General features: G+C 41.0%; 2 protein-coding genes across 6 annotated transcripts in view; one reads left to right on the forward strand and one right to left on the reverse strand.

Moving 5' to 3' along the window:
• Positions 1-14399, forward strand: part of P2RY14 (purinergic receptor P2Y14) — a 77933-nt gene extending 63534 nt beyond the window's left edge. For 4 of the 5 annotated variants that reach the window (XM_011286176.4, XM_045037433.1, XM_045037434.1 and 1 more), the window contains 2 exons: positions 8531-8654; positions 12235-14399. In XM_011286176.4, the coding sequence (XP_011284478.1) occupies positions 12258-13280 (1023 nt within the window). In that variant the 5' untranslated portion in view covers positions 8531-8654; positions 12235-12257 and the 3' untranslated portion in view covers positions 13281-14399. Of the gene's footprint in view, positions 1-8530; positions 8655-12043; positions 12142-12234 lie in introns of all 5 variants that reach the window. The other variant, XM_011286178.4, reaches the window with a different exon arrangement.
• The window catches only part of MED12L (mediator complex subunit 12L), a 335495-nt gene that overhangs the window by 193315 nt on the left and 126173 nt on the right, over positions 1-16007 (reverse strand).

Consider the following 16007-nt stretch of genomic DNA (forward strand, 5'->3'; position numbering starts at 1 on the left):
TTTGGGCTTCCCTCATTCCCTATTGCCAAATGCCACTTCCTGTGAGGACAATAGGGGGACCATTGGAAGCACAGCCTTCCCCCCATCCTCCCCAACACAAGCACTTTTGAGCCAGATACCCAAGGAGGTTCAGAGCACTTAGCAAACAATCTACAGTGCCTCCTATAGCTCTCATTCAGGTGCAGAGCATCAGCTGAAAGTGAACATAAGAAAGCAGGGGGAACTGTGTAGATGCCTGACCCAGGGGAAGTCCTGGGCAGACTGAAAGTCCCAGGGACATGGGATTATTCCACTGTCAGCTGAGTCACTCCCTGAACCCCCACTGTTCCCTCTGAGTCACACACACTACCAAGCACCAGGTTATTTGATTCTTAGAGGAACAGGAACCCTATGAGGCAGCAACCACTACCCCCCCCCCCCATTTTAAGAGAAGTAAAGACAGAAACACGGAGGTACTTAGTAACCCATGGCTATTAAATAATCAAGCCGCATTTCTAACCAAGGTCCACTACATCCAACAGGCATGCTTTTAATCATTATACTGCACTGTCTGCCTGTTGCCCCACCAGTGCAGACAAGACAGTCCACTTCACATTCTGAGACCTAAGGATTTGAATTACCTACCGTTGATGAGCTACTCAACATAGAGTTAAGACTGTAAGTGTTAAGACAGCACCAAAGAGAGAGTGACTAAATTCTCTCTGTATATCAAAATGATATCAAATATACCTACCACTTAGAGGCTATTCCAGTGATTTTCAACTTAGGAACATTTAGAAATGTCTGCACACTTTTTGTTGTTGTTGTCATAAATCATGGGGTGCTACTGGCACCTAGTGGATAGAGGCCAGAGATGCAGCTAAAAACTTTGTAATGCAAAAGACAGCCTACCTACAAAGGGCTGGAATTCAAAAAAAAAGAAAAAAAAAAAAAAAAAGAAAAGAAAAAAAGTCAATAGTGCCAAGGTTGAAAATAATTAGGCTATGCCAAAAAGTGTAGGTGAAAACTCCTCACTAATCCATCCTGACAATCCAGAGGCTAGTGACAGTTGGCCATTTTCATGGCCCCAGACCTTTGGCACCTGTGCTACACCTCACTGTCCACCACCTCCCGTAATCAGATAAGATATGCAGACACACCTCTGAGCTCTTAGGTGTGCCAGGCATGCACTTTGCTACTAGCTCTGCTAAAAGTATTTTAAGAGAAGTGGTTAGAATTAACAGTAAAAACTAGGTTTGAACATTATCAGTTTACTGTCCATACTAACCCACTGTCAAATTATCATACATAATTGAAGACTGGGTCTCTTTGCAGCAGAAACACAGATCTTTGATTCTCATGAGTGTGAGTCTGTGAATAGGGAGGCCCAGGAAGAAAGCCTAGCAGTTAAGATAAAACTGAGCTCAAGTACTGGAAGTTCTCAGGTGTCTGCAATTCAGCCCAAGAAGCGCAGACAGCCACTTCTAATGTGAAAACTAATTAGCACTGTTCCTCATTGGAGGTATGTAACCTCAGCATTCACCCAATTAGAAGTTAAACTAAAGCATGTTTCTCATTCACCAAGACTCTAACTGAAGGTGAAGTCAATGGGCCATAGTGTCAGGAGTTAGGAGGATCAAGTCAGATCTAATCAAGACCTCATATCTACTACAAGAGAAAACTAGCTAAAGGTGACAAACAGGAACAAGCAAAGCCAGAGACCCCAGGGAGTCCTTTTGTGGCATCCAAACCATACACAGCAGCCCTGGGTCTCCCCCAGCAGCACAGTCCTTAGCACTTACTGGTTAGTGTCCTTGTTTTAATCACTGTAATGAATGCTCCAATTCTATACCTCCCCTGGCACATCAATGCAGAAGATAGAAAACTGAGTCAGAAGTCACCAACCCATTCATTTGTCAACACTTTCAAAAACTGGCCAAGAAAATGGAGGTTTCTCCATGCTGTGGTACCTGGAGTCTAACTGGAAAAACTGAAGATATGCACACCTTGCAGACCTTCGAAATCTAGATAAAACACAGGACATGCATACTTGCAGACTCACACACAAGAGAACCGGCCCTCAAAAAAATGCTGGCTGAGTGATTCCTAAAGACAAGACTCCTGGGGTGTCTGGGTGGCTCAGTCAGTTGAGAATCTCACTTCAGCTCAAGTCATGATCTCACGGTTTGTGAGTTCAAACTCCACGTCAGGCTCTGTGCTGACAGCTCAGAGCCTGGAGCCTGCTTCAGATTCTGTCTCTGTCTCTCTCTGTCCCTCTCCCCTCTCATTCTCTCTCTCTCTCTCTGTCTCAATAAGTAAATAAACTTAAAAAAAAAAAAAAGACAAGACTCCAGAAACCCACAACTAACATCATAACCAATGAGAAAAAAATTAAAGTTCTTCCCCTAAGGTCAGGAACAAGACAAGGATGTCTCTCTCACCACTTTTATTCAATATAGTACTGGACGTGTTAGCCAGAGCAACTGGACAAGAAAAAGAATTAAAAGACATTCAATATGGTAAAGAAGTAGCAAAACTGTCACTATTGGCAGATGACATGATGCTATACATAGAAAACCCTAAAGATTCCACCAAAATACACACACACACACACACACATACACACACACACACACACACACACACACACATATATATGAGAATAAATGAATTCGGTAAAGTTGCAGAGTAAAAAATTAACATGCAGATATCTATTGTATTCCTATACACGAATAATGAAGTAGAAGAAGGAGAAATTAAGAAAACAGTTCTATTTACAATTGCACCAAAAAGAAAAAATACCCAGGAATAAATTCCCCCAAGGAAGTGAGAGACTTGTACACTGAAAACTGTAAAACACTGATGTAAGAAATCAAAGATAACACAAATGGAAAGGTATACCATGCTAATGGAACGATATTGTTAAATGCCCACATTACACAAAGCAAACTACACATTCAATATAATCCCTATCAAAAAGCAAATAGTATTTTTCACAAAAGTAGAATAATGCTAAAATTTGTATGGAGTCTCAAAAGATCCTGAATAGCCAAAGCAATCTTGAGAAAGAAAAACATAGTTGGAGGTAACACAGTCCCAAATTTCAAGATAGGCTACAATGCTATAATAATCAAAACATTATGGTCCTGACACACACACAAAAGAGACATTATAGATCAATGGAACAGAATAGAGAGCCCAGAAATAAACCCACACTTTTGTGGTCAATTAATCTATGTATGACAAAGGAGGCAAGAATATATGGGGGGGGGGGGGGAGGTCTCATCAATAAATGGTGCTGGGAACACTGGACAGCTACATGCAGAAAAATGAAACTGGACCACTTTCTTATACCACACATAAAATTAAAGTCAAAATGACACCTAAACATGAAACCTGAAACCATTAAAGTCCTAAAAGAAAACATAGGCAATAATCTCTTGGATATCAGCCTTAGCAAAATGTTTCTAGATACGTCTCTTCAGTCAAGGGAAGCAAAAGCAACAGTCAATTACCAGGACTACACCAAAACAAAAAGCTTTCACACAGGAAATGAAACCATCAGAAAAATGAAAAGGCAACCTACTGAACAAGAGGAGATATTTGCAAATGATATATCCAAAAGGGGTTAATATCCAGTATGATATAAGATGTATACAATTCAAAACCAAAACAAAGTAATTTAAAAAATGGCCAGAGGATTTTTCCAAAGAAGACATACAAGATGGCCAACAGATACATGAAAAGATGCTCAACATCACTCATCATCAGGGAAATGCAAATCAAAAGCACAATGAGTTATCACCTTACACCTGTCAGAATGGGTAGTGTTGAAAAGAAATAACAAGTGTTAGGACGTGGGAAAAAAGAAACCCTTGTGTACTACAGGTAGGAATGTGAATTTGTACTGTGGAATGTAAGCTGCCACTGGGGAAAATTTTTTGGAGGCTGCTCAAAATTTAAAAATAGAAATACCGTATGATCCAGTAATTCCACTACTGGGTATTTAACCAAAGAAAATGAAAACACTTATCTGGAAAGATACATGCCCCCCCCCATGTTTACTGCAGCATTATTACAATAGCCAAGATATGGAAGCAACACAAGTGTCTACGGGTAAAGATGTGGTGTTTGTGTGCACTCGGCCATAAAAAAAAATGAGATCTTGCCATTTGTGACAACACGTATGAACCTAGTGGCTACTATGTATGCTAAGCGAAGTAAGTTAGAGAAAGATAAATACCATAGCATTTCACTTGTACGTGGACTGGTAAAAGTATTAATAATAAAAACATACCAAAAAAGGAGACAGATCCATACAAAGAGGTATGGCTACCAAAGGAGAGGACCATGAGGGGGTGAGCAAAATAGGTGAAGGGGAGTGGGAGGTACCAAATTCCAGGTACGGAATGCAGAATTCGTGAGGAGGAAAGGTACAGCATAGGGAATATAGTTAATAATATTGTAATAGTATTCTATGGTGACAGATGGTAGCTACACTTTGAGCCAGCACAGCATAACATAGATGCTGAATCATGCTGTATACCTGAAACTAATGCAACATTGTGTATCAACTATACTTCAATTAAGAAAAAGAAGACAAGACTTCAGAGAAATGCTGAAGGGCTGTACACATACTCATGCTCAAATACCACAAAACATGGAGCCCCCACATTCACTCAAGTATAGCGGAGAACAGACACACGTTAGAATACTGTCTGGCCCCATGTTAGCTACCCAAATCACCTTTGATGAATTAATGAACCATTTTAAGCATCATTTTCCTCATTTGTAAAATGGCAATAATAGTAACTCACTGACAAGGCTCTATTACGTTAACCGATTTGGGCAAGCCATATGTCCTAGCCACCCCCTCCCCCAACTATCCTGTTGTCTCATGTACCTTGGTGCATATATCTAGTAGCTCTCTCTGCCTAAAACTCTCCCCCTCTCCTTCTGTGTCTGGCTAAAGTCAAGCGATTTATCAACCTTCATTATCACTTGATCCAAGAAGGTTGCCTTGATACCACCATTCCTGAAGGTGATAGTTGCTCACTGCTCACTCTGTTCTTGTGCCTCCTCCTTCAGGAATAACCCCTTGTTGTATCCTGAAGCACCACTCTGCTCAGGCCCCCACACCCTAGGCTGGGACATTCCTGAGAGTTCCCTGTGGCTGATATATCTCCACAGTGCCTGGCAAATACGGTCTGATGGATTTAGTGAGCACATAAATAAAAGGTCTTGGCAAAGGAAGAACTATTGCAAAGGAAGGAACACTGGGAATACACAGGAGCCCAAGGCTACAATGTACCATAAGAAGAAAAGATTTCAACAAGGAGAAAATCAATACCATTAACTACTGCAGAGAGGTCAGGATATAAGACAACTGACAAAAGAACAATAAACTTAGAGATGAGATCTCTGGCAGCCTATGAGAAGGTTGGTAAGTGTCGAACATTAAATCTTTAGTGACATAAAAAAAAAAAACCACAAGGGAGGTTCATACTTTCGGGTGAAGAATAAAGTGAGATTCCCACTGGCTGAGCCTAGAGAGAGCACAGGCCAGAAAGAGGCATGGGGAGAGCAAAAGGGTGGGACAACTACTGTTAGAGTCTGACAGAGAGCCCAATAGAAAATGGGTTTCTGGGTTGCCTGGGTAGCTCAGTCAGTTAAGCATCCAACTTCAGCTCAGCTCATGATCTTTCAGTTTGCAAATTCAAGCCCTGCATAAGGTTCTCTGCTGTCAGCGAGAACCCACTTCTGATCCTCTGTCCCCCTCTCTCTGCCCCTCCCCTGCTTGTTCTCTCTCTCTCTCTCTCCCTCCCTCCCTCCCTCTCAAATATAAACAAACATTAAAAAGAAAGGAAAGAAAGGAAGGGAAGAGAAGGGGAGGGGAGGGAAGGGGAAGCGAGGGAAGGCGGGAAGGCAAAGGGAGGGGAAGCGAGGGAAGGGGAGGGGAGGGGAGGGGAGGGGAGGGGAGGGGAAGGGAGGGGAGGGAGGGAGGGAGGGAGGGAGGGAGGGAGGGAGGGAGGGAGGAAGGAAGAAAGGAAGGAAGGAAGAAAATAAATGGGTTTCTGAGAAGGTGGGGGACAGTCAGTTACAGAGGAAAAACAGTAACTTCTATGAAATAAACTGGCATGCTTATAATGATGTCCTCCCAAACACATCTAAGACCTAGAAACAGAGGATACTGTTTACCCATCCCTAGGAGTCAACAATTATCCAATGTTGGAGAGAGAAGCAGGACCAGAATCAAGGTGGAAGACATTCGAAAATATCCAGCCAACCATGCAATAAGAAAGGCCAGAAGCCTGATGACAGAATACAATTGAATAGAAAATATTTTTTAAATACAAAATATCTTACAAAGTATTTACTAACACAAAACCTACAAAACATGACTGCAAGACTGAATATGCAGACATTCATAAATCCCCTTTCTATTCAACCCACTCTAACGTCTTTGGAAACCATCTAGGATACGACATACTGGCACCAAAAAGGTGGGGGGAAAAGGAGTTACACATTATGGCAAAGGAGATAAAAGCTGCAGTCATAAGAAAATGGCTTTAGTAAGTTTAGAAATGTATACAATGATTACACGCATCTATATTATTTCTATTGACATAGGCATCATCGAGAAAACAAAATTTTTGTCATAGGAAAATATGTGGGACACTCTGGGTTTCAATCTCTTGATGTTGGACAGGAAGGAGGGGGAAGGAAATAATCAGATTGTTACTTGGTAAGAATCGAACAAATAAGACAAGGATGATGTGCCTCATAGGTGAGTAAGCGCGTGCTGATAAAACAGTAATTTGAAAGCAATCCATTCTCCATATACATTTTCTAACAATAAGATATTTTAAATATACAAAAATAAAAATACGCAAACCAATGTTGGCGACACCAATGCGCCCAGCTGCCCAGGGTTAATGGATAGTAATATGTACATATGTTGTTTCCGAGTTTAAGAGATGAAATACCATGAACACAGCTAAACCCCAACTACCCTGAGCCCTCCCTTGCTCCTCCAACCCTCCTCAGGAGTAAGCCTTGTCCTCACGTGCGAATATATCATTCCCGGGGCTCTAAGCTCACCACACAGAGCCTGCATGGGATTCTCTCTGCCTCTCACAAACTAAATAAGCAAACATTTTTTTAAATGTCCAAAAAAAACAAACACAAAAAGAATGTATCATTCCCAACCAGGCCATGGATCACATACAATATGACTCCACAGAGCTTAATCTCTGTTTTGCTTCTAAAGGAAGCTTCATGACCTTTTAGGGACATTCGAGATAAACATAAAGTGCTCTTTATCATTGTTCTCAAATAGATTTCTATAAAATAGCTATTTAAATTTCCAGGAGACTACATAGGATCAGATTATTTGTGATGAAATCTGTTAAGAGATAAACTCGAAGAAGATCTTAGGTTTCAGGGTTACCTAAAATCAACTTTTTTCCTATCTAGAGTCCCAACTACAGCCAAAAAAACCAAATTTTTAACCCTCCTCACCAAATATTTACTAAATGTCTCCTACGTACAGGGCTCTCAAAAGTGTCTGGTCCTCAAAGAGTAATCACTGTCCTAGCAGCATCAGCATCACACCCAACCTCAGACCTACGGAATCGGAGCCTTCACTTTAACATGATCTCCAAATGACATGCATGTACACTTGAGTTTGAGAGGTACTTGTTTAGAGAAATCAGGACGGTGGTAACACAGACCAAGGAGGAACCAAATCTAACCACCATGCTGCCAAACTTATTCTCAGCCTATTGGACAACACGGCTTTCAGGTGTTATATCTGCAAAGTCCACACATCAGTCTCATTAGACCAGTAGCTATTCAACCAGGGCATACTGGGCCTCCCAGGACATTGGCAATGTCTGGAGACATTTTTGTTGCGACCTTGGGGGCGGGGGAAGGGGGGGGGGGGGGGACAGTGTCACTGGCATCTGGTAAATAGAAACCAGGGAAGGCACTAAACACCCTACAATGCAGAAGACAATACTTCACGACAGATAATTATCTGGCCAAAGTATCAGTAGTGCAAAGGTGAAAGAAAAAGACGGATGGATGGATGGATGGATGGATGGATGGATGGATGGAAGGAAGGAAGGAAGGAAGGAAGGAGAGAGAGAGAGAGAGAGAGAGAGAGAGAGAGAGAGAAAAGTAAAGAAAAGAAAAGAACAAAGAAAATACTGCCTTGATATCCCAGCTAAAATAATCAATTATTACCTTCAGGAATCTGATGAACTGATTTGAGCATCTGTGTCCATGGGCGGGGGAAGCGGGGGGTAACCAGTAACTAAGAACACTGTCTATCCAACACTCTCAAGAGTAAGTTTTCCCCAAAAGTTCATACCAATATTCGTCAACACTGACAACCAAGACCTATACAGCACAAGAAATACACATGTTGTAATATTTCGTAATTATCCAAGCTGAATTTTAAAAAGTACATTGCTACCATACGTACTTCTCTAATAAAAACACTTTGGTATTCACTCAATTAATTCTCCATTTTTCTCTCACCACACAGGATCATTAGGGAAGGAACACCTTGGCCGCTTCAAGATGACAAGCACACACTGGACTACACCGCTTCATTGACAGGAAGCCTCCTATTCTACCAGCGCCCCCACCACGCCGAAAAGAATTTTAAGGTAACTGAAAAAATTCTCTAGTATTATCCACAAGTTTGTTAATTTCATGCAAATTATGAATAATTCCTCTTCTCCAGAAAAAGAAGAATTATGGCACATAATTAGGAGGGTGGTCCGTATGTAAGAGAGATATGGGTCGAGGTGTATAGGTACACAATAGAGGAGTAATGAACCTCAGGCCGATTAAGCATGTTTTTATTAAGGTGCTTGTTTCTGGAGTGAGCATTGCTTTGTATGGCCTGTATCGACTAAATTCCGCCCAAAGAGAGAGCCCAAAGGTTAAATGTAATTCTCTGCACTTTGAAAATACTTAAAGTACCACAATCCTCAGACCCTACATTGCACTAAGGAACAAGGGCACTCACTTTAAATTAGAATGAATTTGTGGCACTTGACATTCTAGCTGTGCAGAAAAATGGAGAAAAAGCAATTCATGTGCTATTATTACACATTAATAGCTATCTTTTGGTCTCATAAATCCCATTCTTCCATGTTCTTTAATTATGTTACCAAAGACCCAAGTGATGATATAAACTAAAACATTTCATTCCATTTCATGGTCCTTTACCTGGATTTGTGAACCAAGGAAGAGCCTTACCTACGAGAAGCTGAAGACATACATACTCTTAAGCGTCCCTTCTTGAAAAGTTCTACCACATATAGAAATCTTTCTTCAACGTAGTCTCAAGAATTTAGGGAGCAGTGCTTACGTTCTTGAAGCTTTCAGTACAGAAATTTGAGATAAAACTCAAAAGTAACTCCAGCCAGGCGCAAGGCTGGCTGCACCTCCACAAACTGGCTCACTAGAGCACCCACTTCTTGGCTAATCACCATCCTTTCCCCCTTTGTTCTTCCTTTGCATATCTCTCATCTTTAACAGGCTGTGACAAGCTGCTTAGAAATTGTGAACCTTCCAAGAGCCTGGGACAGGAAAGGAAGAGTAGGTGGGCTACACCAAGACATTCTTTGTTTTCTTTTTGATTCACTTGGTTCTTACTTTTGCATCATTGTATAAAATCAGCATCTATATATGACTATTTCCTCCATTTATGAAATGATTTGAAGTTTCGGTAGGTCCCATCATCAACACACTAAATCATCTCTACACTAAAGAGAAGGAGAGGAGATTGGACAGATGTTAAAAGGTCAAATTGATACAGGTCCCTGTTATGATCTTGTCCTGTTTTCATCCAACACATATTCCTATCTTTTGGGCTCAGCATGTAATTGTCCTCACTTCCTGTAGATGCCTCAGATAGCTCTATTTTCACACATCTTTCAACCTATCACTGTACAGAAGCCTGGCTGAGACCAAAAACAGTAAAACATTCAGCTGGAGAACACAATGCCCTAAGAAAAACACTGCTGCTAAAGAAAAATATTTAAGAGCTTAGATTATCTTGGGTTTACTTTCGGCTCATTACTCATGTGGAGTGTCCCTTTGTCTCTACTGTGTCTAACTAGTAACAATGCAGGCAACAGTGATAGTGTTTTCCCCCAACCATCACATGTCAAATCTTTCCATCCTAAAACAAAGACTCTTACCTGTGATTCCTTCAAAACAGGCCAGAATAGGAAGAAGGTGTCTGCAGGGAAAGACCCAAGCAAGTCTTAAGTATTCACTCGCTTTCAGAAGGCTTCCTTGCTCTAGAAGTCTATCTGTTCAGTCATACTCTTCCATCAACCTCGAAGTGAAGAGGGGTGCAGGGAGACAATGATGTACAACACAAGGGCATAATATGCTCAGATTCTCAACACATTCAGGATTCTAAGAACACAGTTCTGGACCCATGGCATCAGGCTATCAGGAGACAAGACAAACTATTTAGTAGACAAACTCCTTGCCACAGTGGACATTTAAAAATAGAAAATGTGGCCCCTTTGCTTACTATCTAAAATTCAAAACAGGCTACAGAAGACTGACGGGAAGCATAGGACTACAAACTATTATGATCAGAGCCAAGGGTGGCATGCATGAAGTAAGAGCACACAGAAGCAAGGTGTTCTTGTGTGAGAAGTAGTACACAAAGTTTGCATATACGACTGTTTTATTTGGAATGTGACTGAATTTCATATTCCACACATTTCCAAATGTGACTTTCTCATACTTCCTTAATTTTACTGACAACACTCTTCACTCACTGTGTTTGAAACACTGTACTTGGCTCCAGGAATACAAAGATGAACAAGATACATTCTCTGACCTCAAGGGACCCATCATCCTCCACAATCATTCTTTCCCACGATCCCTGACTACCTGTACATTTCTTAAGAGTAGGGATTCATGTCTTCAATTCCCAGATTGCATGTTCTTTCATTTCACAAGCACTTTAACTAATGTCCTAAATATAATGCTAGGAACACAATGGTAAAAAAAAAATAACACGATCTCCCTATGAAGGGGCTTACCATAACAGAAGAAAGAAACAGATGGAGAAATCAGTGTTGAGATGGGAGAAAGGCACAGAGCTAGGAGCACACATACAAAAGGAGTATAACCCACTCTGACCAAAGCACAGGAAGACAACGTTTTCTAAAGAAAGTGACATCCAAGCCTAGCTGCAGGGATGAAGAGAAGTTAACATGCCAAGAAGGTAGCAAAAAGGTTTTCCACAGAAATGAAAGGTTGTGCAAAGGTCCAAGGTCAAAGAAATCATGGAACTCACGGCTGAGAGTGGAGGAAGCCGAGGTGAGACCAAGAGGGTGAGACCGACTTCAGTCGGTCAGCATTAAAGAGTTAGGACTTTATCCTGAGGCCAAAGAACGACCACAGAACAGTTTCCAGCAGGATGTTGATACATATGTAGAGTGGACTCGGCATTTTTTTTTTTTTTTTTGGAATTTTTGATCGCACAAAAATTTGGAGTTCAAGCCCCATGTTGGGTTCCATGCAGGGTGTGTAAGGAGGGGAGGAGAGGGGAGGGGAGGGGAGGAGAGGGGAGGAGAGGGGAGGGGAGGGGGGAAGTAAAGGAAAAAAATGAAACATTCTCTGTCTTTACAGTTTTGTTACTTTAATTTTTTTAATGTTTATTTACTTTTAAGAGAGAAGGAGAGGGAGAGAGACAGAGACAGAACGCAAGTGGGGGAGGAGCAAAGAGAGAGGGAGGCACAGAATCCAAAGCAGGCTCCAGGCTCTGAGCCATCAGCACAGAGCCCGATGCGGGGCTCAAAAAGATCATGACCTGGGCCAAAGCTGGATGCTTATCCTACTCAACCGTCCAGGCGCCTCAGTTTTATTTTTTGAGCCTTTATTTAAATGAGTACTTTCTCGAACTTTGGAGTTTTAAAAGGAACTTTTACCATTTTGGGGGAACGTTGATCCCATTACCTACAGTTCTCAGACTGTCCTGCTTCTCCCATTTTTCTTTCCTGTCATCTGTATACTCTAGTCTTCCCTTTCTAAAAGGAAAGTAGAGAAGAAGGGAAGGAGGGAACGAGGAAGGCGTGTCTGATGCAGAGCTAACACTTAATTTCAAGAACACAACAGGTTTGACTATATCCGCTGGCCTTTATTATTTGGCAAATTATTTATTAGATGCTGTAAGTCCCTTCTGAGTGACTACTTCGCATTGCTTTCCAGGCCTCCCCTGCAGAAGTTACAGAATGATAAATTCCACCACCACACAACCTCCAAACGAGGCCTGCTCCCGGAACACCCTCATAACTCAGAGTATCATTCCCGTGCTATACTTGGCGGTCTTTGTCGCGGGGATCCTGCTCAATGGTGTCTCTGCATGGATATTCTTTTACGTGTCCAGCTCCAAGAGTCTCATCGTCTATCTCAAGAACATTGTTGTGGCTGACTTTCTGATGAGCCTGACTTTTCCCTTCAAGATTCTTGGGGATTCGGGCCTGGGACCCTGGCAGATAAACGTGTTCGTGTGCAGGGTCTCAGCTGTACTGTTCTACGTCAACATGTATGTCAGCATCGTGTTCTTTGGGCTCATCAGCTTTGACAGGTATTATAAAATTGTAAAGCCTCTTTTGACTTCTTTCATCCATTCAGTAAATTACAGCAAACTTCTGTCAGTCACAGTGTGGGTGCTCATGCTCCTTCTGGCTGTCCCCAACATTATCCTGACCAACCAGAAAGCGAGGTACGGGAAGGCTACGCGTATAAAATGTGTAGAGCTTAAAAACGAACTGGGACTTAAGTGGCACAAGGCATCAAACTACATCTTTGTGGGCATCTTCTGGATTGTGTTTCTTTTGTTGGTCATTTTCTACACTGCTATCACGAGGAAAATCTTTAAGTCCCACCTGAAATCCAGAAGGAATTCCATTTCGGTCAAGAAGAAATCTAGCCGCAATATATTCAGCATCATGTTCGTATTTTTCGTCTGTTTTGTGCCTTACCACATTGCCAGAATCCCCTACACGCAGAGCCAGACAGAAGCTCATTACAGCTGCCAGTCAAAAGAAATTTTGCTCTACGTAAAAGAATTCACTCTAGTACTGTCAGCTGCAAATGTATGCCTAGACCCCATTATTTATTTCTTTCTGTGCCAGCCGTTTAGAGAAATCTTATGTAAGAAACTGCACATCCCATTAAAAGCTCAGTCTGACTCAGAAACTTCTAAAACCAAAAGAGGAAATACAATGCATGAAAGCACAGACACTCTGTGAATTCCCACCTCCTTTCAAAAAGAATCCATGTACACATTTTGCAATCTTCAGTTACATACGAATACAAAAGAAACATGTCCATGCAACTAAGTATCATCTCTATGCATTACTATTCAATTTAGTATAATAATAAAAACAAAATATAAGTTCCCCTGCTTTTGTAACAGCAAAGAAAAAAGTAATACATGCATTGTTCAATTTTATTCCATCAAAACACAAGTTTTCAATGTATAATCACTCGTCTCGTCAGTTGATGTAGAAGTTTAAATAGCATAAAGAAAATAGGAAGCAATCAAGACAATTCACTGGGGCGTGTTCCTTCTCTAAATACAAGAATTTAACTTATGTGTTTTTTTTTCACCAGGGTTACTAAAGACCAACCTAAAAGCAGGCAGAGTTTGATAAAGAACTGGAGACCTGTTTGGAGTGAAAAAGTCAAATTCTCTCTGATTTCACTTAGGAAATTCCCTACTGATTTATCTCCTAGCATTTCAAAGGGAAGTTGATATAAATTCTGTTCTTTGCAGTAAAAACAAAATGTAACACTTTGATAACATTTCGAAGATGATAATAAGATACATTCTGAATGTTTTGTATCAAGACTTATTAAGCTACGTCTTGAGCATGCATTTCTGGTGTTATAATATTTTTAAGTGGACTCTATTGAAGGAAACTGGCTATTGGTATATGTTGCCAGCAACCTTCCCTATGGAATGCTATGGAGGAAAAAAAAAATGATGCCCAGGACAAACACACAAACACACACACACACAGCATGCACATACACACATACATCGAGGGACAGGGGAAACAGTTTTCTTTGAAAGCAACCGGACTTGAAAAAAAGGAAAATCTAAAATTTGTAATTTTGAGTGAGAAATTACACATAAAATGAAAATTTGTGACATTTTCTGAAAAGGAGATGGATTTAAAGTATGTAGATAAGGGATATGGTTGCTGGCTTGTGAGTTACCAAAACTAAATTCTTCCTCTGCTCTTAACTGCCTAGAAGACATCCAGGCCATCTTCCAAATGTTATTCTCAAACATTTTTGTAAGCCATGTATATATACTTTTTTGCTTTACTGTATATGTATTAATAAAAATATTTTCAATAATATCAGGATTTTTTCCTTAAAACCTAAGGTATGAAAAACAATGCCAAATTATTTCACAGTCAAGACATGGGTGGTTTCTTTAATATGCTCAATTACACATGAAGAAAGGAAGACAGGGGCACCTGGGTGGCTCAGTCGGTTAAGCGTCTGACTTTGGCTCAGGTCATGATCTCACGGTTCATAAGTTCGAGCCCCGCGTCGGGCTCTGTGATGACACCTCGGAGCCTGGAGCCTGCTTCAGATCTGTGCCTGCCTGCCTCCCTCCCTCCCTCCCTCTCTCTCTCTCTCTCTCTCTCTCTCTCTCTTCCCCTCCCCCACTTGCACTCTGTCTCTCTCTCTCTCTCTCTCAAAAATAAACAAATATTAAAAAAATAAAAGTTAAAAAAAAACTACAAAGACAGTTACATAGAGAATTAAAACTTTTATTTGCCACTTTTTCAAAATTAGTATTTCATATGCTCTGGGACCTCCTCAGATTTTAGGAAAAACTCAGAAAGTACCTCTTAAATTCTTCAAGAACTAGGAAGGTTTTCACTCTCTGTGTCCACCTTCCACGCTCATAAAAACTCCCTGCTCCTAACTCTGGGTCAAATATCCTCTAAAGAGAACAAAATCACCAACCTATGATAAACATGCTTGGAAAAGTTAAACCCGCTATATATGTTTGGCTAACTACATCTGCAAAGAAACTGGCTGTGTTTATTCTTCACAATTTCCAAAAGCCGGGACAAATTAGTAAACACTGGTGGTTTTACCATGCCCCCCACTGGGCCACCGGAGAACATGAAAGCAAAGAAGAAACTGAGTAGCACCAAGTAATTACTGCCTTTGTAACCGCTGTGCTAAAGTAGATGGGCAATGTGGAAATCGAGCTTTTTCAGGAAACAACGTGCAAGCCAGGTAAGGATACAGTAAAGCCACCATTGATTTAACAGTTACTGTTTATCGGGTCCAGAATTACAATAAAAAACATGGTAGAGCAAGGTCAACAGTGGATGAACACAGACACTTCCCTGGGATTACCAGTACTATTTTTTTTTTAATTATGCTATGGAACAATTTGTTTCTTTTCTGTAGCTAGCTTATAATAGTGTTTAAGATACGTATTCATCACAGAGAAGGTAAAAACAACATTGAGCCATATTGTAGAAGCAGTGCTCTGAAAAGGTTAAACTATTTTAAAAAGCGGCCTTATGGGAAAGGAAAGCCACACTTTGTTAACGTGGTTCTTTTGCGGGGATGTCCTGTCAGGAAATGGTGATGCTCGTGTCACTAGCATCTTGCAGAGAATTGATGAGCAAAAGGTAGTAAGAGCTATGACCGCTGACGGCGGTGCTGCGCCAGTTCTCTCCCCACCCCCACCCACACACCTCACAGTGTGGTTTACCCAAAAGGAAATCTCATGTCACTCTAGGGAGATGATCTGCTATGAATGATAGTATCTTTGGTATTTTCTGTATTAACAAAAATCCTTTTTTCTTCTTCTTCTTGTCCAGAGTCAAAGGAGACAGCAGCACGAGGAATAAGGACAGAATGGAGAACTAATGGCACATACTTTCCTGTCATCCTCAAGCAGAAACAGAAATTAGTGTAAGGGTGTTTTCTAAAAT

This window comes from Felis catus, chromosome C2, assembly GCF_018350175.1.
Source record: "Felis catus isolate Fca126 chromosome C2, F.catus_Fca126_mat1.0, whole genome shotgun sequence".
In the NCBI taxonomy this organism is placed as follows: domain Eukaryota; kingdom Metazoa; phylum Chordata; class Mammalia; order Carnivora; family Felidae; genus Felis; species Felis catus.